This window comes from Asterias amurensis, chromosome 3 (genome assembly GCF_032118995.1).
Source record: "Asterias amurensis chromosome 3, ASM3211899v1".
In the NCBI taxonomy this organism is placed as follows: Eukaryota; Metazoa; Echinodermata; class Asteroidea; order Forcipulatida; family Asteriidae; genus Asterias; species Asterias amurensis.
In genome coordinates, this window is record NC_092650.1 from 5,073,158 (window position 1) to 5,097,812 (window position 24,655).

General features: G+C 38.0%; 1 protein-coding gene across 1 annotated transcript in view; it reads left to right on the top strand.

The window, feature by feature from the left end:
* Positions 1 to 23,488, top strand: part of LOC139934470 (glycine cleavage system H protein-like) — a 28,878-nt gene extending 5,390 nt beyond the window's left edge. Inside the window, exons 2-6 of the mRNA XM_071928716.1 lie at positions 17,220 to 17,243; positions 18,425 to 18,510; positions 19,376 to 19,439; positions 19,858 to 19,989; positions 20,993 to 23,488. Coding sequence (XP_071784817.1) covers positions 17,220 to 17,243; positions 18,425 to 18,510; positions 19,376 to 19,439; positions 19,858 to 19,989; positions 20,993 to 21,093 — 407 coding nt within the window. The 3' untranslated portion in view covers positions 21,094 to 23,488. The remainder of the gene's footprint in view (positions 1 to 17,219; positions 17,244 to 18,424; positions 18,511 to 19,375; positions 19,440 to 19,857; positions 19,990 to 20,992) is intronic.
* The last annotated feature ends 1,167 nt before the right edge of the window (positions 23,489 to 24,655 follow it).

The window sequence follows — 24,655 nt, forward strand, 5'->3', positions numbered from 1 at the left end:
TAGCCCGTCTTCACTAGGCCTATGCAGCGTACACACACGTACAGTGTACACCGTATGGTCGTGTGAAGCTTTTATTTTTATTTTTGACTAGATGGTAAAAGCCGGAGGTAACCTTTTTTTTCTTTATTACTCCTCGGAAAATTACCAAAAAATCACAAACGACTCTCTATGTATGTCACCTGATAACCAATATTCTTTTACATTTTTATTATTTATAAAAAAGGACTAAAATAATTACGTCTTTTGATAGCCCGTCTTTACTAGGCCTATGCAGCGTACACACGTACAGTGTACACCATTCGGTCGTGTGAAGCATTTATTTTTATTTTTGACTAGATGGTAAAAGCCGGAGGTAACCTTTTTTTTCTTTATTACTCGTCGGAAAATTACCCCAAAAATAACAAAACTACTCTCTATTCATGTCACCTTATAACCATCATTTTTTTTAACCTTAAATTTTTATTTATCAAAAAGGGCAAAATACATGGGTGAGGCAAACTATAGGCCTACATTATGACTCTAGATTCTCCACCTTTTCCCCCACCTCTTCCCATTCTTGATACTGTCGTTTGTGTTTCCATCTTCTTGTGGTCAAGCCAGTCCCTGCCCTTCAACACCGCCTTTGTCCCCCTTATTAAAGAATTGAATCTTCGAGACAGTCGTTTTCAAGTTACTTTGAAAAAAAGTGCATTCATACTAAATCAAAATGGGCAAACAAAACAGTGGGTGATGCCAATTACTACATTATGGTTCCAGATTGTGAAACATTTCACACAAACTTAATATTGTTTACACCTAATGCCACGAAGCTTTGTGACAGTCGTTTTTTCAGTTAACTTTGAAATGAAAAATCATAATATTTAGTTTGCATCCGACAAACCAATTTCGAAGGGGTAAACAAAACAACTGGTGATGCAAATTCCTTCCATGTCAGACAAACACACTTTTTTATCTCGCGTCTTCCGATTTTGATAAAAATTGCTGTGCGTGTAGGTCCTAACGAGCAATGAAGGCACACCAATTTTTAGCCCGATCAGACTTACCATGTGGTCAGGGCAGAAACCATTAAAATTTGATACCAAATTTGCATACAATGTCGTGATAATTGACATGGTTATGACATATTTTACCAAAAGGGAGCTAATTTACCCCAAAAATGTCAGAGTTTAGTGGTTTCTGCCCTGACCACATAAAAAAATATGTGCGCATTCATTACTCAATATAAGGACCTACAACCACAGCAATTTTGTTTCAAAATCGGAAGACATGAGGTAAAAAAGTGCGTTGGTCTGGCAATGAATGACCCTAAGTTCCAGATTGTAAATCAATCAACACTGAAACTTATTTACCATACGCTTTCAGAAAATCTTAAGCCACTAATCTTTGTGACTGACGTTTTCAAGTTTGGAAAAAAAAAGTTTGTTTCAGAACATTTAGGGTGTGTGCATATTTAATACAATTGTTTTTAAGTTGTAATGTTATTGTTGCCATTTCAATAAGACAATGGGTTGGGCATGGGTGTAATCTTATAATTTCTCTGTTGTTTCTGTCCGGGAGCATGCTGAGTGTCATTTGCGCCTTACTGTTGTTCCTTATTTCAACTCTTACAAGAGGCGTTTATTTGGTTGATTTATTGGTTTCCCCCTTTTTTTCTCCTCCTTTTTTTCTCTGTTGTTTGGGATTTTTCCTAGATGACGAGAGTGGGTTTCGTTTGGTTGGGTTCTGGGCTTCGGGCGGGTCGGGTTTATTCACTCCAAAACCACGGGGTGGCGCGTTTGTTTGCTCCATATTTACGGCGTTTCATATGCAATTACTTTGGTCTAAAAAAAAAAAATTGTTTGGTTTGTACAGCGATGACATGTATAACTTTGAGTAAAATGCTATTCCCTCTTCCCCTCCATTGTTATGGTCGCTATGTTTTCTAGCCCTCTCTCGATAGCCTCCATAAACTGCCGAGGTTTGGGCAACCAAGCAAAACGTACAGATGTTTTTCATTTTCTTAAGTCGACAAATTATTTGTTTGTGTATCGTTTGCAAGATGTACATTTCGATAAGGAGATAAAAGACATTGTTAAGAATGAATGGGGTTCTAGACTGCTGCTTTAGTTCCTTTAAGAGTTATGCTCGAGGCGTAGCCATTTTGTTCAATTAAAATTTTGAGTATAGAGTCAAGAATGTTAAGACTGATTGTAATGGTAATATGCTTGTTCTCGATTTGGAAATTTGTGATTTACAGGGCAAGACTCTCACTAACTTGTATGGTCCCAACACAGATGACCCAATTCTAGGTACAAACAGTTTTCTTTTCAAAATCAACAGGCTGAACTCTAATTTATGTACCTTTTGTAATTATCAGGACGAGACTCTTATCAATTTTTTGCTCATGTGGCGCTACAATTTCTTTATGGACAGCAGTTGCTTCATTACATGGATTAATTAAAAAACTTAGCTAAACATCATCCTTGACCATGAAACGTTTTTATTTGGCAAAACAGACTTATCGTGTAAAGCTACTCACCTTATTTTATTATTTTCCCGTTTTCATATCTACAAAATGAAAAAGTCTAGAACAGACCACCCTTCTAAGTTTACAAAACAGAACTAAAAAATTATTATGCCATGGAAACATTTATTTCTTATCTTTTCTTTTCCAAGTTTATTGTTTTAAGTGTTAATTCTCTCTTAAAAAACGCTGTTTCTTGCTTTCATTATTACTGTATCTTTGTTTTGACGATCTGATGTACGTTTTTGTGAAACGTTGAAAATAAACCATCATCCACCGGCAAAAAAACAAAAAAACAAACGAATTTCTTTACTGAGGTTCACAATAGTAAAACATTTCCCCAAAATTTCAACGCAAAAGTCGGCAGCGATTGGGAGCCTTGGGATGGTAATTTAGTCAAGTTCGGGTGTGGCGAGAGGAATACAAGAGGCGAAAAACTCACCAGGTTCAAACAACCCAAGTTTAGCCGTGAGTGGACATGGAAATCCCCAGATGGATTAACAAGAAACAAAATTGACTATGTACTCATTCAGCAGAACTGGAAAAGCTGCATCTACAACTCACGCAGCTACCCCAGTGCACATGTTGGAGGTTAGACCAAAAGCAACCAAATGCCCACGTTTTGAAGTGTCAAAACTCAAGTCAACAGAGACAAAAGACAAATACAAAGTGACAATAGGAGGAAGATTCCAGCCTCTTCTAGACATCCCAGATACGAATGTTGGGGTTGATGTCTTCTGTCTTCTTGATAATGATATCGGGCTATCAAAACTTTCCCAGAAGAAGGAGAAGAACCAAGTTATATCCTGTTGGATGAAGTTCACCGAGCTATTAGACACCTCAAGACAGGCAAAGCCCCAGAGCTAAAAGTAACAGGAGAAATAGGCACTAAAATCATACACAAACTGTGCAACAAAATATGGGACACAGGTGAAATTCCACAGGAGTGGGGGAGAGCCACAATTGAACCCATCTACAAGGAAAAGGACAAGTTGGATTGCTCCAACTACAGTTGGATTGCTCCAACTATCAGCCTCCCTAGCCTGGCAGGAAAAGTCTTTGGCAGCATATTACACAGACGAGTGCAGACCCAAACAGAAAACATCCTAGCTGAATCACAAGCAGACCAGGACGTAGCACCACCGACCAACTCTTCACTTTAAGACAGTAAGCAGAAAAGTATAATGAGATAAGAAAACCTTTATACTGCTGTTACATCGATTATCAAAAGGCTTTTGACAGTCTGGCAGGAGGGTCTCCGGCAAGCCATGCGACACCTGGGCTACCCATCAAAAACGGTAGATCTCATAAGAGCTCTCTACGGTGTACCCCAAAGCGCTGTACGAGTTAATGGGGAACTCACTTCATGGTTCACTACCACAACAGGAGTCCGGCAGGGATGTATACTGTCCCCAACTCTTCAACATCATCCTGGAACTGGTATTGAGACTTGCGATTCAAGCTCAACAGATTAGTGCAAGAGTGCAAGGGCAATATATCAACAATCTTCGTTTCTGGCAGAAAACGAAGAAGACCTCCAGTTTTTAGTTTCAGAGGTTGATACCTTCAGCAAGAAGTTTGGTCTGACAATAAACAGAAGCAAAACTGTAGTCCAAGTCCTTAACAGAGTTAAGATCCAGCTTAACATCCAGACAGATGGTAAATCCTTGGACCAAGTCGAAAACTTCATCTACTTGGGGGGTGTGATTTCAGAAATCCCCACCAGTGAAACTGACATCAAACGTAGATGTTTGGACTTGCCATGGGGGCTATGCAAAAGCTAAACTCTATATGAACATCCAAAGACATCAATAATTCAACATAGCTTAATCTTTACAGAGTCTTGGTTCTACCAATAGCCACCTACAGCTCCGAAACATTGACACTAAAGAAAGCAGATGAACAGATATTAAGGGTTTTCGAGATGGCCTGCTTGAGGAAAATACTAGGGGTCACCAGAAGGGACAGACTTCGCAACACAAGAGTACGTGAACTGCTTCAATACAATAAAGATCTTCCAACTTCAATTATGAAAACTAAACTCAATTATTTTGGGCATGTGAACAGAATGGGCAATGGCCGATACCCCCCAAAATACTTCTCGAAGGCCACATTGCAGGAAACAGACCGAGATGAAGACCAGGGAAACGATGGCTAGAAGATATCAAGCACTTCTGTGAAGAGGCTGACATATCCATCTCTGACAGCAGCAGGACACCTATATAGCAAGGAACAGAGACCTATGGAGACTCTTAGTTGGGAAGCCATCCCCGGGATCTACCCTGGGGAGGACGGCTATGATGATAATGATGATGATGATGTTAGATAATTCCAACCTTCAACAACATGTTACTTCGTCTCCTCATATCGCTGGACATACATTGGATTTACTGATTTCTAATGTCACTGATGATTTAATTTCTTCGGTTTCAACTCATCATGATCTTCCTTCTGACCATGCTGCTGTGAAGTGTCTGATTAATTGCTCGCCCTCAAGCATCAACTAAGCCATTAGTTACTCGCAAACTTCGTTCAATTGATATGCCTTATTTTAAATCTGATATTTGTAACTCTTCTTTGATGACGGATCCTGCCATCGATTTAGATGAACTTGTTTTGCCATACGATTCTGTTCTTAAGGATGTTCTAGATAATCATGCTCCAGAAGTTCTATAAAAACTGTAATACTACGCCCTCATGCTCCATGGTATTGCGATACTTTATGTGCGGCAAAGCATGAAACGTTGTCGTGAGCGAAAGTGGATAAAATCTGGCCTTGCTGTACATCACGAGTTGTATAAAGAACAGTGTACTATATACAGAGACCTTGTAAACAATAGCAAATCTAATTATCATCGCCGTCAAATATCCGAGTGCAACCAACGAAGTCTGTTCCGTGTTATCGACAAGCTTTCTTCTCCGAAGTGTTTGAAAAAGCTTCCAAGTTTTTATAATCCTGTTGATCTCGCCAACAATTTTGCTAGTTTCTTCGAAAACAAAATTAAGAAATTGTATGGCAGATTTGATAATATTCGTCCATCACCCATCTCCTTTGACATTCATGATCATTGTATTTCGTCACTCGCCACTCGATCAAATCTTGTTCGGTTATCTCCTGCAAGCTGGACCCTCTGCCATTAACTGTTTTTAAGGAGTGCTATTCTGAATTGCTGCCAGTCTTCACAGAGATTATTAATAGATCTTTGTCTTTTGGTTATTTCCTTGATCATCTTAAGGAGGCTTGCATCCTTCCACTTCTGAAAAAGCAACATTTGGACCCAGAGTGTTTGTCAAATTATCGTCAATTCTCTAACTTGAGATTCATCTCCAAATTGATTGAGCGTGCTGTTGTTAGTCAACTTCATGACTATCTCCATGAAAATAACCTCCATGCATAAATGCAGTCTGCTTATCGCCCTTTCCACAGTACTGAGACTGCTCTTGTTCGTGTGTATGACGAAATCTTACGTGCACTGGACAACCATAAGGAAGCAATCCTCGTGCTGTTAGATTTTTCAGATGCATTTGACACTATCAACCATGAGCATCTCATTCAACGTTTATCTTCACGCTATGGAATTACTGGAACTGCCCTTAACTGGTTCTCTTCTTCTCTGAACAACAGAACCCAGCATGTTCTCATCAACAATGTTAAATCAGATCGCCATCATCTCTGGTGTAGTGTTCCACAAGGTTCTGTAGCTGGGCCACTTGAATTTATATTGTTCAGTGCACCCTTGCCAGACCTCATTGCTGCCCATGGTATTTCTAGTGTTGCTTACGCTGACGACGCCCAGCTTTACATTGCATTTGATCCAGTTGATCGCGCTTCTGCCATTGCAAAAGTTGAAGTGTGCATTCAAGATGTCAAATATTGGGCGTGTCAAATAAACTTGCTTTGAAGGACTCAAAAACTGAGATTTTATTTTTGCGATCTCGTTTCGCAAAAAAAGATTTCTCCGCCAACAGTACAAATTGCCCAGTCTGTCATTGAACCATCTGAATTTGCCCGTAACTTCGGTGTTATTATGGATTCGTCATTGTGCATGAGTAGACATGTTGTTAATGTTTGCAAAGGAGCTCTCATGGCTATTAGGAAAATATCACAAATTCGACGCCACCTGGATGAAGCAACTACTCTTCGTCTTGTTCACGCCATCGTCACTACTAGACTTGACTCCTGCAATTCACTTCTGTTAGGACTCCCCGATAAAGATCTTGCTTAAATTCAACGTATACAGAACGCTGCTGCTCGCCTGGTTTCTTGCGTGCTTCGTTCTCACCATATTACACCTGTACTAATGCAGACAAACTTATAATTTATAAAATATTAAGGAAATCTACTGTCACGCAACATCAGGACAGTATTTTTCAGGTTACTGAAATAAAATAGCAACTATCCGACAAAACGAAATCAAAGGAGTAAACTTAATAACAGGTAATGCAAAGTTCTATATACTATCGGTTCCAGATTGTGAAACATTTGACGAGAACTAAATTCCCACAATAAAATCTTGAGACACGAAGCTTAAGGGCAGTCATTTTCAGGTTACTTTGAACAAAAAAATAAGTAAAAATACACGCATTACACAAAGGAGAAAAGCACATCGGGTGCGGCCAATTCATATTATGTTCTAGAGTGTGAAATATTTCAAACAAACTTACTTACGAAAAGATTTGAGAAATCTCATGCCACAAAGTTTTGTGACATTCCTTCCACTAGTTACTTGGGAAGATGCTATAGTCTGCAGCATTCACACTAACTCCAAAGGGTAAAAACAATACGAAAGGTGATTTGCATTTCTTAATTCTTCTGTTCTAGACAACTTACAAAAATACTGAAGAATTTTTTGGTCACGACATGTGACAGTCGTTTTAGGTCATTTTGAAAAAAAAATAAAAGTGATAATTAGTTTGCATCCGACAAACAAATGTCAAAGGGGTAAACAAAACAACGGGCGATGCTTAAACTTATTAAAAAAACACAAAGATTTCAGATTATCTTAAGCCACTAATCTTTGTGACAGTCGAGTTTTCAAGTTTGAAAAAAATAGATTTGCATTAACGGTTAATCCAAATGGGAAAACCAAGCAACGGTTGATGCAAATTCCTATATTACGGTTCCAGACTGGACACGTTTCAAAGAAATCAATCTTGTTTTACATGTTATGACACGAAGCTCTGTGACATTCGTTTTCAGGTCACTTTCAAATAAAAATTTTTTATAATAATTTAGTTTTGAACTTCTATTTTCAAACTTTTCCAGAAAATCTAAGGCCACTAATCGTTTTTGGCTGACGTTCTCAAGCTTGATAAAACAAGTTTGCATTTTCACACTAAATCCAAATGGGAAAACAAAGAGCGGGTGATTTAATTTTTTTTTTTTGGAGGTTCAAAATTGTGAAACATTTCACACAAACTTAACCAACAAAATTGATAACAATAGTTAGCTTTTGATACACTAATTTCAGGTAAACAAAACAACGGGTGATGCATATTCCTTTATAACGGTTAGAAAATATAAATCTTTCCACATTCAAACTTATTTACAAAAATATTTGAGAACATCCAGTTTTCAGTGACGCTAAATCCAAAAAGGAAACCAAAACAAAAGTTGCTGCAAATTCCTACAAAATAAATTCAGAACACAAAGTTCTCACTCACACTAAATCCAAATGGGAAAACAAAACAACAGTTGCTGCAAATTCCTATATTACGGTTCAAGATTGTGAATCATTTCACACAGGCTTAATTTTAAAATAAATTGAGAACATCTTATGCCACAAAGCTTTAGGACAGTAATTTTCAGGTTACTTGAAAATAATAATAACTATAGTTTGCATCCGACAAACTTATAGACAGGTAATGCAAAAGTCCAGATTGTGAAACATTTCACAGAGATTAAGTTTTGCCGCAAAAAATTAACAAACGATTTTCCCCCAAAAATTCAACAAACGAGGCTTTACGACAGATATTTTCAGGTTACTATGAAAAAAAAAAAAATTTTGCATTTACCGAAGCGGAAGAACAATACAAAGGATGAGACAAAATTTTATTTTACGGTTCTAGATTTTGAAACGTTTTACAACAATGGATTTTTAATTTTGTGTGCGTAATGAAGCTTTGTGATTGTAGTTTCAGGTTGCATTCGAAATCTTTTCAAAGGCAAACAAACAAAACCCGGGTGACGCATATTAATGAGGTTCTAGATAGTGAAACCTGTCAAACATTAACTTATTTGCACATTCAAACAGTTTGAAGAAAGTAATCCGCCACACGAAGCTTTGCGACATTCGTTTTCGAGTCACTTTTAAAACGTATTTTTGGCATTCACACCACTATTTGCATCCACATCAAAAAAGCATGGGTAGTGCACATTATATCAAAGTTCCACATTGGGCCTACATGTCACACTTAACTTAATTACAAAAAGGACTGAAGAAATGCAATACAGGTTATGTGGTTCTACTTTAAAACAAACAGTTGTCCTTCAAATTTCGAAGGAAGGCAAAGTAAGAGTGATAAAACGAAACTTCCCGACAACTGTTAACGGCTGATATGCCTATACTGGACGTAAAAATAACACAATGTTATTTTCCTCGCGTTAATACTTGGTAATATTCATGCAGTCGTATTTTCATGTCACTTTAACGGCGTGGAAAACTAGTTGGTAGTTGACAAAAGTAAATAAGTTTGCAGAAAGATTTAATGTCACCTAACAGTCACCTAACATAAAAACAAGAACTGAATAACTTAGAATGATTCGGTCAGGTTGTTGTTTCACAGATTACTTTCCACACTACATTTGTCGCACATCCAATGGCTTTCGTCTATCTTCTTAGCAAATCCGCTTTGCGAAACACATTCGACGGGAAGCCAATCCAAACAGCCCTCACAAAATAGCATTTTTCTTGGTTTTGGTGGCTTCAAACAAGCGTCACCTACATAACAAGTTGACCACGTGGCTTCAATTAAACTAGTTTTGATACTTGTTAAGTATGACATAGTATCATTGCCTCGTGGTGGCTGTCTACATATTTTCAGGCTATTCGCGCAACTAAATTCCGGTGTCGGTACTTTAATTGTTGGCATTTTCCTGAACGAAACGCGCACCTATCGTCTAATCCACGTGGCTTGCAAAGGGGAGTCATCATTTAATAAAGTGTCTGCAACCCAGTCTCTCATTCGTGGCATATCTGACTGGCTATAACCGCCATGCTTGCCGCGTATAATAGCATGTCCCGCAGCGCACACGAACACACCGCAATCGTCACCATTTGCCTGATAGGGTGTGTCGATTGGCAAATACACGCACCATCCAGAATTGTCAAAAGTCTTGCCGTATGTGGCAGTAAGAAGTGCCTGGTACATGTCCAAAAAATGTGCGGCACTCAAAGCATTATCCCCATGCATCGAGTCAACGACTATTACCTGGCGCAACTTCCTCACCAAAACAACAAGTATCCAATGATTTCCCCGCACTAACAGAGGGCAAAGCCACACATCCTTTTCAAACACACGATGAACGAGACACCACTTCATCACAAACTCAACCTCCCCTTTCTCCCAAGCAGCAAACACGTGAGAGTCTGCAACAAGAAACTTAACGGCGCTCTCAGCCGTTTGTTGCAGATTACATTTTTCAAGGAATGCCAAAATTACAGCTTCTGTCAGCCAGCAAGCCGGCGACAGCGAAGCAAGATCCGTCAAGTTCACATGGAATGGCCCCACTGCGCAAATAACGGATGCCCCCTTTTTGACATGTCCAAGTTTAAACTGGCAAATTTTCCAGGGAGTGTCAGTTTGTGTGTCGTCTCGTTCAGGGTTGTCTTGTTCCGGAGCAAATGATTTGTTTGTGTGTTGAGAGTTTGGCGTGGAAGTTACGACAGGAGAGAAGTTAGGCGCAAATGATGATGATGGAATGTTTGGCGACGATGGAGGAGATCCTTCACTCATGTTCCAAGTATCTTCCACCATCGTTGCCTTAATAGAGTCGGGGGCACATGTAATGTCTACATCATCAACCCTGGGTTTTTTTCTCCCGGATTTGTTCCTTTGTCGCCTGTTTCGTTTAAGAGTTGACAGATTGATGTTTCTTCTGCCGGAAACTCCAGGGGGCATACCTACTGCCAGCCTGCATGCAATAATATGGTAGCAGGTTCCCTTGGAGAGACAGGGGCAGAACTCATCAGGAAAGAGCGTTACCGAGTAGTGGTTTCCCTTCGAACCTTGCACTAAAAATACGCTCTTCTCGGCAACGCAACTTATCCTGTTATTGTTAATGACCATGCGGGCAAGGCTTAACTGGCTCCTGCAATCAGAATTGATTGACGGTTGTTTTGGAGCCATAGCCTTTGCTTCCATGACAGCCTCTACAACGGTATCTGGGTTGCTCATCATGAAAGGAAAAACGGTGTCAGAGACACTGCGTCTGAAGTTTGCATGTTTTGATTTCAACCTGAAATTACCCAAACAACAAAAAACACGCAGTATTTCGTTGTAAAAGAAATTTTGCAGGTAGAACAAAATGAGGACCATGTTGTCGAGGGCGACCTCCTTCCTATCAACAACTCGTTTGATTACGGCGTTGAAGCTCTCACTGGCATTAGTCGTAATACCAGAATCACTAGTGTAGAGGTTCAAACGTTCCAAAACCCATCTACCTGTTGAAGACAAGATCGTCGGTTCAAGCTCTAAAAGAAAGTAGTCAAGAAAAGCTTTACTCCACTGGATCTTTAGCCTGTCTCTGACATCATGGTACTCATTTTGTGTTTCACACATAAGAAGTTCTTTGAAAAAGACAGGGGGTACAGGGTCACTTACAAATAAGCTATGTCGCATGGTGAGAACAGAAACATAAAAATCACCCAAATTAAAGGTTGTGTCATATGATACTACGAGGGTGTCTTCCCGTTTGCCAAGTTTGTCGAGTTCCTGTAATATCTCCGGCAAACCAACACAAACAACGAGTTCCGGAAGAACCGTAAAATGGAAAATGAAATCACCTAGTTGTTCATCAAGCTGGTACACATTAAACATTTCGTCATGCGACAGCCGCTTCTTTGCCCTTTCAAACTTTACTTTATTCCTTACTTGTGCCGTGTCTTTTGGATGAAGTACGGGCACACTTTCAGATGGAACATTGGTGGAAGTAAGGTTCTTATATATAGCATGTGGAGTTTTGATCTCCGAATCTTCTGCCACTTTCTTTAAAACAGAAGGGCATGTTCTGACATGAGGACGAGTGGGTTGCCGTTTAGCATTGCCATGTGGAATGTCTTCACTCCCATAGACTGCTCTATCATTGCCAGTATACTGAATGAGCACTAAAGCGCTAGGTCCTTGGACAAGATGGAATGCATGTCGTTTAAAGGTATCACCACTAGCATTGGTATGACTATGGTATATTTTTCGCACTCGTGCATCTCCCTTATCAGGATACAGCCTGGCTCCTCCGTGCTTCCACTTTATCTGGTCACATCTCCAGTCTTGGTTAGCGCCTGGATTTTTTGCCCAAGAAAACAAGAAGACGTCACCCCCCTTTGGATGGACAGGTGATTCGCTAATGACCTTTGACATATCGGGGTTTAGAAGCAGTTTTTCGGCTTCTGCGGTTTTGAAACCCATGTGCCGTGACATGTAGCGAGCCATTTCAAACTGAGATCAACAACGCGAAGGTTGTAGGTAACTAAGACAGTATATAAAACAAACAAAAAGTATAGAACAAACTGTAAACAATGGATGTGCCGGGGTTCAGCGAAAATCTTTGAAGTTTTAAAACAAACCGATATTGGGCCTAGTTAGGTATGATATGTATTTGTTGAATGTTTAAAAGGGAAATAAAATGTACGCGTAATAAATAAGTACCTATATAAACAAACTTGAAGATAAACAGGCTTGTACACGCTCCGATTTACCACAAAACAACTTATTGCAGTCAGAGAAGAAGACGCACAATAAACTCGTGTTTGAACAAACTGAAAGATTAACAGGTCAAAAATAAAAAATAAATGCTTCACACGACCATACGGCGTACACTGTACGTGTGTACACTGCATAGGCCTAGTGAAGACGGGCTATCGAAAGACGTAAATTTTTGAGTCCTTTTTAATAAATAATAAAAATGTAAAAAAATATTGGTTATCAGGTGACATACATAGAGAGTCGTTTGTGATTTTTTGGTAATTTTCCGAGGAGTAATAAAGAAAAAAAAGGTTACCTCCGGCTTTTACCATCTAGTCAAAAATAAAAAATAAAAGCTTCACACGACCGAATGGTGTACACTGTAAGTGTGTGTACGCTGCATAGGCCTAGTGAAGACGGGCTATCAAAAGACGTAATTTTTTTAGTCCTTTTTCATAAATAATAAAAATGTAAAAAAATAATGGTTATAAGGTGACATACATAGAGAGTCGTTTGTGATTTTTTGGTAATTTTCCGACGAGTAATAAAGAAAAAAAAGGTTACCTCCGGCTTTTACCATCTAGTCAAAAATAATGCTTCACACGACCGTATGGTGTACACTGTACGTGTGTACATGTAAGCTGCATAGGCCTAGTGAAGACGGGCTATCAAAAGACGTAATTATTTTAGTCCTTTTTCATAAATAATAAAAATATAAAAAAATAATGGTTATAAGGTGACATACATAGAGAGTCGTTTGTGATTTTTTGGTAATTTTCCGAGGAGTAATAAAGAAAAAAAAGGTTACCTCCGGCTTTTACCATCTAGTCAAAAATAAAAAATAAATGCTTCACACGACCGTATGGTGTACACTGTACGTGTGTACACTGCATAGGCCTAGTGAAGACGGGCTATCAAAAGACGCAATTATTTTAGTCCTTTTTCATAAATAATAAAAATGTAAAAAAATATTGGTTATCAGGTGACATACATAGAGAGTCGTTTGTGATTTTTTGGTAATTTTCCGAGGAGTAATAAAGAAAAAAAAGGTTACCTCCGGCTTTTACCATCCAGTCAAAAGTAAAATAAATGCTTCACACGACCATACGGTGTACACTGTACGTGTGTACACTGCATAGGCCTAGTGAAGACGGGCTATCGAAAGACGTAATTTTTTGAGTCCTTTTTAATAAATAATAAAAATGTAAAAAAATATTGGTTATCAGGTGACATACATAGAGAGTCGTTTGTGATTTTTTGGTAATTTTCCGAGGAGTAATAAAGAAAAAAAAGGTTACCTCCGGCTTTTACCATCTAGTCAAAAATAAAAAATAAAAGCTTCACACGACCGAATGGTGTACACTATACGTGTGTACGCTGCATAGGCCTAGTGAAGACGGGCTATTAAAAGACGTGATTTTTTTCCTTTTTCGTAAATAATAAAAATGTAAAAAATAATAGTTATCAGGTGGCATACTTAGAGAGTCGTTTGTGATTTTTTGGTAATTTTCCGAGAAGTAATGAAGAAAAAAAAGGTTACCTCCGGCTTTTACCATCTAGTCAAAAATAATGCTTCACACGACCGTATGGTGTACACTGAACGTGTGTACATGTACGCTGCATAGGCCTAGTGAAGACGGGCTATCGAAAGACGCAATTATTTTAGTCCTTTTTCATAAATAATAAAAATGTAAAAAAATATTGGTTATCAGGTGATATACATAGAGAGTCGTTTGTGATTTTTGGGTAATTTTCCGAGGAGTAATAAAGAAAAAAAAGGTTACCTCCGGCTTTTACCATCTAGTCAAAAATAGAGCTTCACACGATCGAATGGTGTACACTGTACGTGTGTACGCTGCATAGGCCTAGTGAAGACGGGCTATCGAAAGACGTAATTTTTTTAGTCCTTTTTCATAAATAATAAAAATGTAAAAAAATAATGGTTATAAGGTGACATACATAGAGAGTCGTTTGTGATTTTTTGGTAATTTTCCGAGAAATAATGAAGAAAAAAAAGGTTACCTCCGGCTTTTACCATCTAGTCAAAAATAATGCTTCACACGACCGTATGGTGTACACTGTACGTGTGTACACTGCATAGGCCTAGTGAAGACGGGCTATCAAAAGACGCAATTATTTTAGTCCTTTTTCATAAATAATAAAAATGTAAAAAAATATTGGTTATCAGGTGACATACATAGAGAGTCGTTTGTGATTTTTTGGTAATTTTCCGAGGAGTAATAAAGAAAAAAAAGGTTACCTCCGGCTTTTACCATCTAGTCAAAAATAAAAATAAATGCTTCACACGACCATACGGTGTACACTGTACGTGTGTGTACGCTGCATAGGCCTAGTGAAGACGGGCTATCGAAAGACGTAATTTTTTTAGTCCTTTTTCATAAATAATAAAAATGTAAAAAAATTATAGTTTTAAGGTGACATACATAGAGAGTCGTTTGTGATTTTTTGGTAATTTTCCGAGGAGTAATAAAGAAAAAAAAGGTTACCTCCGGCTTTTACCATCTAGTCAAAAATAAAAAATAAATGCTTCACACGACCATACGGCGTACACTGTACGTGTGTACACTGCATAGGCCTAGTGAAGACGGGCTATCAAAAGACGCAATTATTTTAGTCCTTTTTCATAAATAATAAAAATGTAAAAAAATATTGGTTATCAGGTGATATACATAGAGAGTCGTTTGTGATTTTTTGGTAATTTTCCGAGGAGTAATAAAGAAAAAAAAGGTTACCTCCGGCTTTTACCATCTAGTCAAAAATAGAGCTTCACACGATCGAATGGTGTACACTGTACGTGTGTACGCTGCATAGGCCTAGTGAAGACGGGCTATCGAAAGACGTAATTTTTTTAGTCCTTTTTCATAAATAATAAAAATGTAAAAAAATAATGGTTATAAGGTGACATACATAGAGAGTCGTTTGTGATTTTTTGGTAATTTTCCGAGAAATAATGAAGAAAAAAAAGGTTACCTCCGGCTTTTACCATCTAGTCAAAAATAATGCTTCACACGACCGTATGGTGTACACTGTACGTGTGTACACTGCATAGGCCTAGTGAAGACGGGCTATCAAAAGACGCAATTATTTTAGTCCTTTTTCATAAATAATAAAAATGTAAAAAAATATGGGTTATCAGGTGACATACATAGAGAGTCGTTTGTGATTTTTTGGTAATTTTCCGAGGAGTAATAAAGAAAAAAAAGGTTACCTCCGGCTTTTACCATCTAGTCAAAAATAAAAATAAATGCTTCACACGACCATACGGTGTACACTGTACGTGTGTGTACGCTGCATAGGCCTAGTGAAGACGGGCTATCGAAAGACGTAATTTTTTTAGTCCTTTTTCATAAATAATAAAAATGTAAAAAAATTATAGTTTTAAGGTGACATACATAGAGAGTCGTTTGTGATTTTTTGGTAATTTTCCGAGGAGTAATAAAGAAAAAAAAGGTTACCTCCGGCTTTTACCATCTAGTCAAAAATAAAAAATAAATGCTTCACACGACCATACGGCGTACACTGTACGTGTGTACACTGCATAGGCCTAGTGAAGACGGGCTATCAAAAGACGCAATTATTTTAGTCCTTTTTCATAAATAATAAAAATGTAAAAAAATATTGGTTATCAGGTGATATACATAGAGAGTCGTTTGTGATTTTTGGGTAATTTTCCGAGGAGTAATAAAGAAAAAAAAGGTTACCTCCGGCTTTTACCATCTAGTCAAAAATAGAGCTTCACACGATCGAATGGTGTACACTGTACGTGTGTACGCTGCATAGGCCTAGTGAAGACGGGCTATCGAAAGACGTAATTTTTTTAGTCCTTTTTCATAAATAATAAAAATGTAAAAAAATTATAGTTTGAAGGTGACATACATAGAGAGTCGTTTGTGATTTTTTAGTAATTTTCCGAGGAGTAATAAAGAAAAAAAAGGTTACCTCCGGCTTTTACCATCTAGTCAAAAATAAAAAATAAATGCTTCACACGACCATACGGCGTACACTGTACGTGTGTACACTGCATAGGCCTAGTGAAGACGGGCTATCAAAAGACGCAATTATTTTAGTCCTTTTTCATAAATAATAAAAATGTAAAAAAATATTGGTTATCAGGTGATATACATAGAGAGTCGTTTGTGATTTTTTGGTAATTTTCCGAGGAGTAATAAAGAAAAAAAAGGTTACCTCCGGCTTTTACCATCTAGTCAAAAATAAAAAATAAATGCTTCACACGACCATACGGCGTACACTGTACGTGTGTACACTGCATAGGCCTAGTGAAGACGGGCTATCAAAAGACGCAATTATTTTAGTCCTTTTTCATAAATAATAAAAATGTAAAAAAATAATGGTTATAAGGTGACATACATAGAGAGTCGTTTGTGATTTTGTTGTAATTTTCTGAGGAGTAATAAAGAAATAAAATTAACCTCCGGCTGTTAGTCTAAATACACCATATTACTGCAGGGTTCATGCGTGGTGCGTGTATAGGCATGTACGCACCAACTACACGTTGCGTAAACACACCTCCGTTTTTTTTTTGAGGGCGCTACAGTGTGACCTTGTTTACTCAACACAAGTACTCCACACGACCAGTCGGTTCGTACCGTGGGGGCATAGTTTTCCCCCACCCAATGGGTACAGAATTGAATTTTAATCCCCGTAAACTGCATAAGAGTCTTCCAAACTTCAATCTGAGTGTGTAAGTAATCTTTTTAAATTAAATATCACGCAATTAACGCAACCTCCGGCTACCTCCGGCTACCTCCGACCTCCGACTTTTACCAACACCCAACTTCTGACCTCTTGAAAGAAGGTAAAGTTGTCGTAGTAGTAGGGCCCCGTTTTGTAAACACATGAGCCCAATGCAATGGCAATGCATGGCTTGAGCTTTCCCTGATCTGGCTTTAATTAATGTTTCGTCTCTAGTCTATATTATATAAAAATATTCTAGAATAGAAGTCATGACCTAGAGTATTCGGTAGTTACACTTTGTCTTTGAAGACCATTTTCAATACAGTCATTATTATTAATTTATTTACCCCCCCCCCAAAAAAAAAGTTTTTTTATTTTATTTTAAAATAATATTATAATAATAACCGTTTTTATATATATATTTTTTATATAACGTGCCTTTTGCCAAAGGAAACAAAGCGCCAGGTATTATTACTGCTAGGAGTGGGACAAAGTTTGAGATATTATAAGACCCAATTTAATTGGCACCATCATGACCCATGTAATGGTTTACATACAACTTCCAAGGGAAGGTGCTGTGGGCGGCGCAATGTCATGCTGCCAATTAATCATCCTGCCAGGAACACCGGGGGGAATCCCTTCTCTTTACGATAAGTGCACTGGGTTCTTTTACATGCGTTTCCACAGCACATGGGACCAGCAGCTTTACATCCCATCCGAAGGACGAAGCAAAATGTATTTCTGTTTTTTTGTTTTTTTTTGCGGTGCACGATGATCTGAATAGCTAACTTATCTAATACAGAGAAAGCTGTCGAAACACGAACAGCTAGCCTAGCAACCGCAGAAACTATGCCCAATTATGTTGTGTGTGCATCATATGCCTTTTTGGCTGGTAAAATTGAGCTTGGATCTTATGTCACAGACAATAATGTGCTCATTCAGTCTGTTTGATTTTTAGGGAATTATTTCTTTTCAACTCTCAACTTCAACAAACCGGGCCAAAGTGGCCTCCGCTCCTGCCAGAATCTAACAATCCCTCGCACATACGAAAGGGCAGGGGAGCGATCCTTCTCGGTTGCTGGTCCCCGATGCTGGAACTCTCTACCAAATCACATACCCAACACCAACTCACTCAAGACTTTCAAGTGTAAAATTAGAAATGCATCTGTTCTCTTCTCGCCCATAAACCACCTTTTTCTTGGCTTTCTTTTTACCAGCGCATTGTATCTCTGCAAAATGCGCTTTATAAGTCTTATTTATTATTACTATTATTATCAATCTTGAATCTCCCTCTTTGTCCAGGTCGTCTGTTCTCCAAAGATCATGAGTGGATTCTACCTGAAGAAGACATACGCACAGGAACTATTGGTATCAGTGACTTTGCCCAGGTGAGAATATTCAGGCCTGATGATTCCTAAATGATTGTCCAGATTTCTGTTATATACTGCTCACTTTCAGCTACAAGTTTCCTAAAAGAGATTCCGGCCTTGAATTAAACGACAGCACCCACTAAAATTGCTGAGGTGCCCTACGCTTTTGCTGTGGTACCTTTTTAAGAATTCCAACTTCCAATACATTTTCACTTCCCTCATAAATGGAAGTCCCCCTAACAAGAGGGAAGTTGCCATGCACCTCAAGGAGTGAAGTTCAGAGCCTGGATCTCTAGGTTTTCCCTTTTATGGAGTCTGGAAACCCTTTCAGAAGTAAAAGCAGGTCCCAACTTAATGCAGTTGCTTAGAGTACAAAAGTAGCTTTAAGCTAAACAAAAGTATGCTCACCAGCCAAAACACCATGTCACATGTTAAATTTGTGACTGGTACCTAGCTCGTTTCGGCTAAGCAGAAAATCATTTCAAAGCAATATTTGCGGCTTACAGGCAGCACCAATATGAAATTGGGCCACTTTGGCTTGTAGCTTTATTCTGGTAAGCATACTTTTGTTTTGCTTAGCAAATTTTTGTGCTTTTAAAACAGATCAAAAGAATTGGGCCAAGTTAATGGTTTTTACCAGCACTATCCAGGGAATGATGTCGTCCAGCAATTTTGCAAAGCAACAAATTAAGACTGCACTTTTTCTGTGCACACTGAATGAGTAGCAACTCATAAATTTTGTGTAGCATTCTGCTCTGCTAAACAAGGGAAATCGTTCGCTGTTATCTTTAAACCAGAATCTTTCCCCCTACCAGTAAGCACTAGTGAAAATCTTAAACATGTTTTAAAATATTCCTTCTCTAAAATTTTTGTTATTTTCCAGGAAAAACTAGGGGATATAGTGTATATTGAATTGCCCCAGACTGGGACACGTCTAGCCAAGGGAGGTAAGTTTGAACTTTCTTTCAGCATAGCGAGCTAGATGGCTTATAATTTTAGCTTTGGTTTAGAATATTATCTTCCAGTACGTGCTAATCCACCAATCAGATGCTCTAACCTACTCCCAGTTTTTATATTGCACACTGCATATTGTGAGTCTGAACGCGTCACGCTCTGCATACGGACAGTGCAAAAAATACATTCTAATTTTTGTGAGTGCATGCTGTCCGCGCAAAAAAGGGTTCTGAAATTTAAAATTGTGCGTTATTTTATTTAAACTACATGTATAAAAACAACTTCCATTTTAGATTGTCTAGTAGGCTAGTTAATATCAGTCCAAACTGTGCTTATTTTATATGAAAGTGTAACACATAAAACCTGTATGTGGGATTGTCAAATTTCTATCTTTGATGTTCCTCCTGCTAGATTCCTACGGTGTGGTTGAGAGCGTGAAGGCAGCAAGTGACCTATGTGCCATGATCGATGGTAAAGTCAAACAGACGAACAAGGCTCTGGATAAATCACCCGAATTAGTCAACAGTGATCCACTTGTTGCAGGTATGTTGTACTAAGTCACCATTATCAGGGGTGCGTTTTGGCGATCGTAACCAATAACTGTTTGGGTTAGTGGTTAGTGATCAACCAACGGAAAGTAAACAAAAATAGTTTTGGGTTTTGGCCGCGAAAACGCACCCTAGATAAATAAAGAAAGGTGGTGCCTGATATACTGCAGTTGTGTTGTCAATACCCACTCCTTCAACAGTGTAACATTACCGGAAAGTATGCCTTCAAATCATGTTTCTTTCACTGTATTCTTAAATATAATACAAATATCCTGTATATTTGTGTTAAATTTACTGGTTTGTTTGCATAAGTTGAGTTCAAAATATACATTGTATACAAGGGTCATTAAATACACAAAGTGAGGATATGCCTTTGGTAATTACTCAACAAATTATTGTCCATAAAATCTTACTTGGTAAGGAGTACTGGAGAGTGGTTGATATTAAACAACATTGTTAGAAAAAAGAAAATTGTTCACGCTAAGGCAAGGGTGTTTTGTTCTGTCATTAATTTCCTGCAACTTTGATGGGCAATTGTCCCAAATTTTCACAGTTTTTTTTTTAATGCATATGTTGGGGCACACCAAGTGAGGATACTGGTCTTTGTTGGTATACCCTGCCTTTCAGTTGAGTGATTCCGAAGAACAGAGATTTGTCGAAAAATTTTTTAATTGTTAGGTGGAGTCCTTGCTTTGCATCCCTACAACAGATGAAGAATTTTTTCAGAAGTTATTTGTATTTCATTGCCAGTTTAATATTTCGGAACAAAGGCAAAGAAATATGGAGGTTCTAATACCAGTTGTTAAGTGCAACGTGAATCCAAGAAGATGCTTGTCTTTTATTGTCCTGTTATTTGACATAATCTGGCATGATAACTTGTAAACAGAGGGCGCTATACAGATACTACTAAGTGATTATAGAAGTGATCTTAATTGCCATTCGTAGAATTAATTTCCCCTTGTTTTACATTCTTTCCTCTCCCATCTTTCCCACCGTAGGCTGGATGTTGAAGATGACAATAGATCATCCAGAACAATTAGAGGAACTCATGTCACAAGAGGAGTACGAGGAATACATCTCCAAGGCTTCCGACTCATAACCAGAAAGTACCAAATAATGCACGTTGAATTTATCTAGTGTTACCCAAGTTGGAGTTTTGCGACTAATTCTCTTCGCAGTGTTGTTGAAATTCCCCCCCCCCTGAGATTGATTGGTGTTCATCTATAGCTCTTTCCCTGATGTCTGAGGTTAGTTAAGATACATGTAGGTGAGAAGTTCCCGTTGATGCTGTCAGGCAAACAGCTATTTTAAAAAATTGTAAACAACCCCTTTATTTTAGGGGTATTGAGCAAATGAGGAAGTTGGGGGCAGTAGGGATAAAATATTGGGCGAGTCACAGTGTAGATACATCTAGGAAAGTTTGATCTGTTGCAAATGAAGTTACGGGGACTGCATCACCATTATACCTTTTGTAAACTTGGTTTTGAATTTTGTAGCAAAATAATTCTTTGATCAATAAGTTTTGAAGGATTTATTTTCTGATTTTGAATTACTTTTTCATACACTGGTTGTAGCTTTACCAACTCTCTTTATTCCATCCCTTTTGAAATTTAGCGTGTTTTTTTTTTCATTATTATTTCTATTTGTGCACATTTATTTTAGGATAGAACTGAGCACAGTATTTACAAACTTTTAATAGTAATGGTTTGCTCTTTCACTTATCTTCCAAGACACATTTGATTTGCCTTGCACACGACCGAGAGTTGTGAATAATTTCAATGAATGGATTTGAGTTGAAGACTTACTTGGGATTGGGGGGGGGGGGTGAGGGTTCTACATATTACTTACAGTTGAATTTTAATTGAGGGTGTTGTGTTAAAACCAGCAAACATTGACCCCTGGAAAAGGTGCAGGTGCATTATATGGCTATATGGCCCCCCCCCCCCACAGCCGTTTATCACCCTCCATTTACTGGATTCTAATTTCCTCTTCTGAATCTGCCAAGCACCACAGGATGATTTTTTTTTGTGATCTAACCAACATTAAATGAAATAATTATCAGATTTATTATATAATGCAGTTTCAAACATGATTTTCGTTGGAGCAAAGTTCCGGAAGTATTTCATAGGGCCTGTTTTGTACTAAAAACAAAGATGTTCCAACAGTGGCATTTTAAAATGCCTTGCCCCTTTGATCTTTGTGTTTCTCAGGTTTGCAAATTTTCTCATAAAATTTGTACAATTTAACACTCGTACACAATTTGTGTTTCTTTTCTTTTTCTACTTCTCACCCATTAGTGCCTGTATTCATAAGCTTGTATAAGCACTGCAATATTTGATATTTGTTTCCAAGTATTTTGCATATATCAATTGAAACTTTAAAAAGATACCAAAGAATGGTTGAGTAAATCAAAGGACTTGACTACCCATGGTTGTCTTGACCTGACTAAGCTCTTAGTCTTGACTGCGTGTATCAATGCCCCAAGCACTTTTATCTGTAATATTCACACCAGCTATCAGCTGTTTTGCTGTCATTAAAATGTAGGGGTGTCTATATTACCTGTCCCATGGTGGTATTAACAGGGACTTAAACAGTGATGTCTTTTTTTTTAAGTCTTTCAGCTGATAAAAGTTTTATGTGCAGGCCTGTATAAACCATTGGTTCTCTTGAATTCCCATCGTTTGCACTCTGTGGTAGGTTGTCAAAAATTAGCCGTTAGAGGGCGCTGTCGATGTCATGAAGTATCAAAAGAAGACTTGGGTTATTAACACTTTGTTTTGATGTGGCAGTAAATCAGCTGGGCCCAATTTCATGGATCTGCTTACCGCCGAATTCTGCGCTTACAATCGCGATTCACCGCTTACGTGCTAGCGCCGAATTTTTGCGCTAGCCTTGTAAGCAAAGAATGCCTAGTAATGTGAAGTACGCATGCGCAGAAGCCCAAATTTGCCGCTAACCCGTGAAATACGCTTGCCGTAAGCACAGAATTCCCTGCTTCCGTAAGCGCCGATTCTGTGCTTACGGTAAGCAGAGCCATGAAATTGGGCCCTGCTGTACGGCAGCAGAATTACAAAGAGTATTTGTCACTGCTTTGTGGTAAGCAGTAAGCAGTTTATATAAGGCTGTTTTTCCCTTCAAAGGATTTCATGATCCTTAAGATTATACTTCAAGAATTCTTCCTGAAAGAACAGAACACGGTTTGTCTCCGTCTATAGAAACTTTGCTGCCACGGAAAATTTCTGTCCCCCGTTATAAAAAATTTAAAAAATTGTTATCATTGTTACTAAAAAAGGTGTTTCTTGCCTTGTTTTTAGATACATATTTAATATGTATTTTGTCATGTTGGCTTTGAAAGTATTAAGTTGTTTATCTGTCAAAGATGCTCAAAGGTAGTTTAATCGATTGTGGTTATGGGACAAATTAGCTGCAAAAAGATTGAGTTTTAAAAATGTATATTTCTTTAAGTTGAACTTTGATTAAATCCAGTTGTTCAATTGTTTTGTTATGTTTGTTCTTGATATTATACTACTGCTAGTCTGTACAGTTTAATGTTGCTCGTATCCCAAAGTAAAAGTGTTGGATTTATTTATGGTCATGTGACTCATTTCAGCCTGCCTTGATTGCATGTGACCACACCTCATGGACCCAATCAGCTATTTGTGAGTTGGCATACAAATAATGAATGTTTATGAGTGCAATGGTGCGAATATTTTCATGAGTTAAAAGATGGAATGTTCTATTCAACGAGGCGGAGCCGAGTTGAATAGAACATTCCATCTTTCAACAAACGAAAATATTCTCACTATTGCACTAATGAAAAACATTACATTATTTATTTTATATAATATTCAAGTAAATACACAAAAGAGATAGCAACTGTCTCTATAGTCTGATGAATTCAATTTAAGTGGCAACTTGTGATCAAGCTCCCAATTGTACATGACAACAAATCTACATGTAACAGGCAAATTATTTATTTTGGCTTATTTCGTGCTTAATGTACGGTTTCCATTTCATAGCGCTGCTAACCGTTAGCACACCAAAAGTCAAGCTAATCGTCTGGTGCTTACTGAATGAAAATGAATGACGTAACATACAAATCCATGGTGAATGCGCAATTCGGCCGCTTACTTTTCTTGCTAACCTTTGAAATGTTAAGAAAATATTTCTTTAGCAGTGCTATTTGGCTATGATCTTTGGCCGGGTTTGAATCGATCGGATTGGAAAGCAGATCCTCACTCACTTCTGATTGGTCAGCAGATTGTTCCCCCCCACCCCATTATTAAGCCTGGTAACCAAATTTAAAGGCAGTGGAAACCACTGGTAATTACCCAAAATAATTTTTAGCATATAACCTTTCTTGGTAACGAGTAATGAGGAGAGGTTGATAGTATAAAACATTGTGAGAAACGGCTTCCTCTGAAGTAATGTAGTTTTCGAGAAAGAAGTAATTTTCTACGAATTTCGTCGACCAATTGAGCTCAAATTTTCACAGATTTGTTATTTTATGCATATGTTGAGATGCACCAAGTGAGAAGACTGGTTTTTGACAATTACCAATAGTGTCTAGTGTCTTTAATGATGAACACCTGTGTGACTGTTCTGCTGTATCTCTGTTTGACTCAGTAAGCTTTGCATTGATGCTTATACATTAGGTTTCT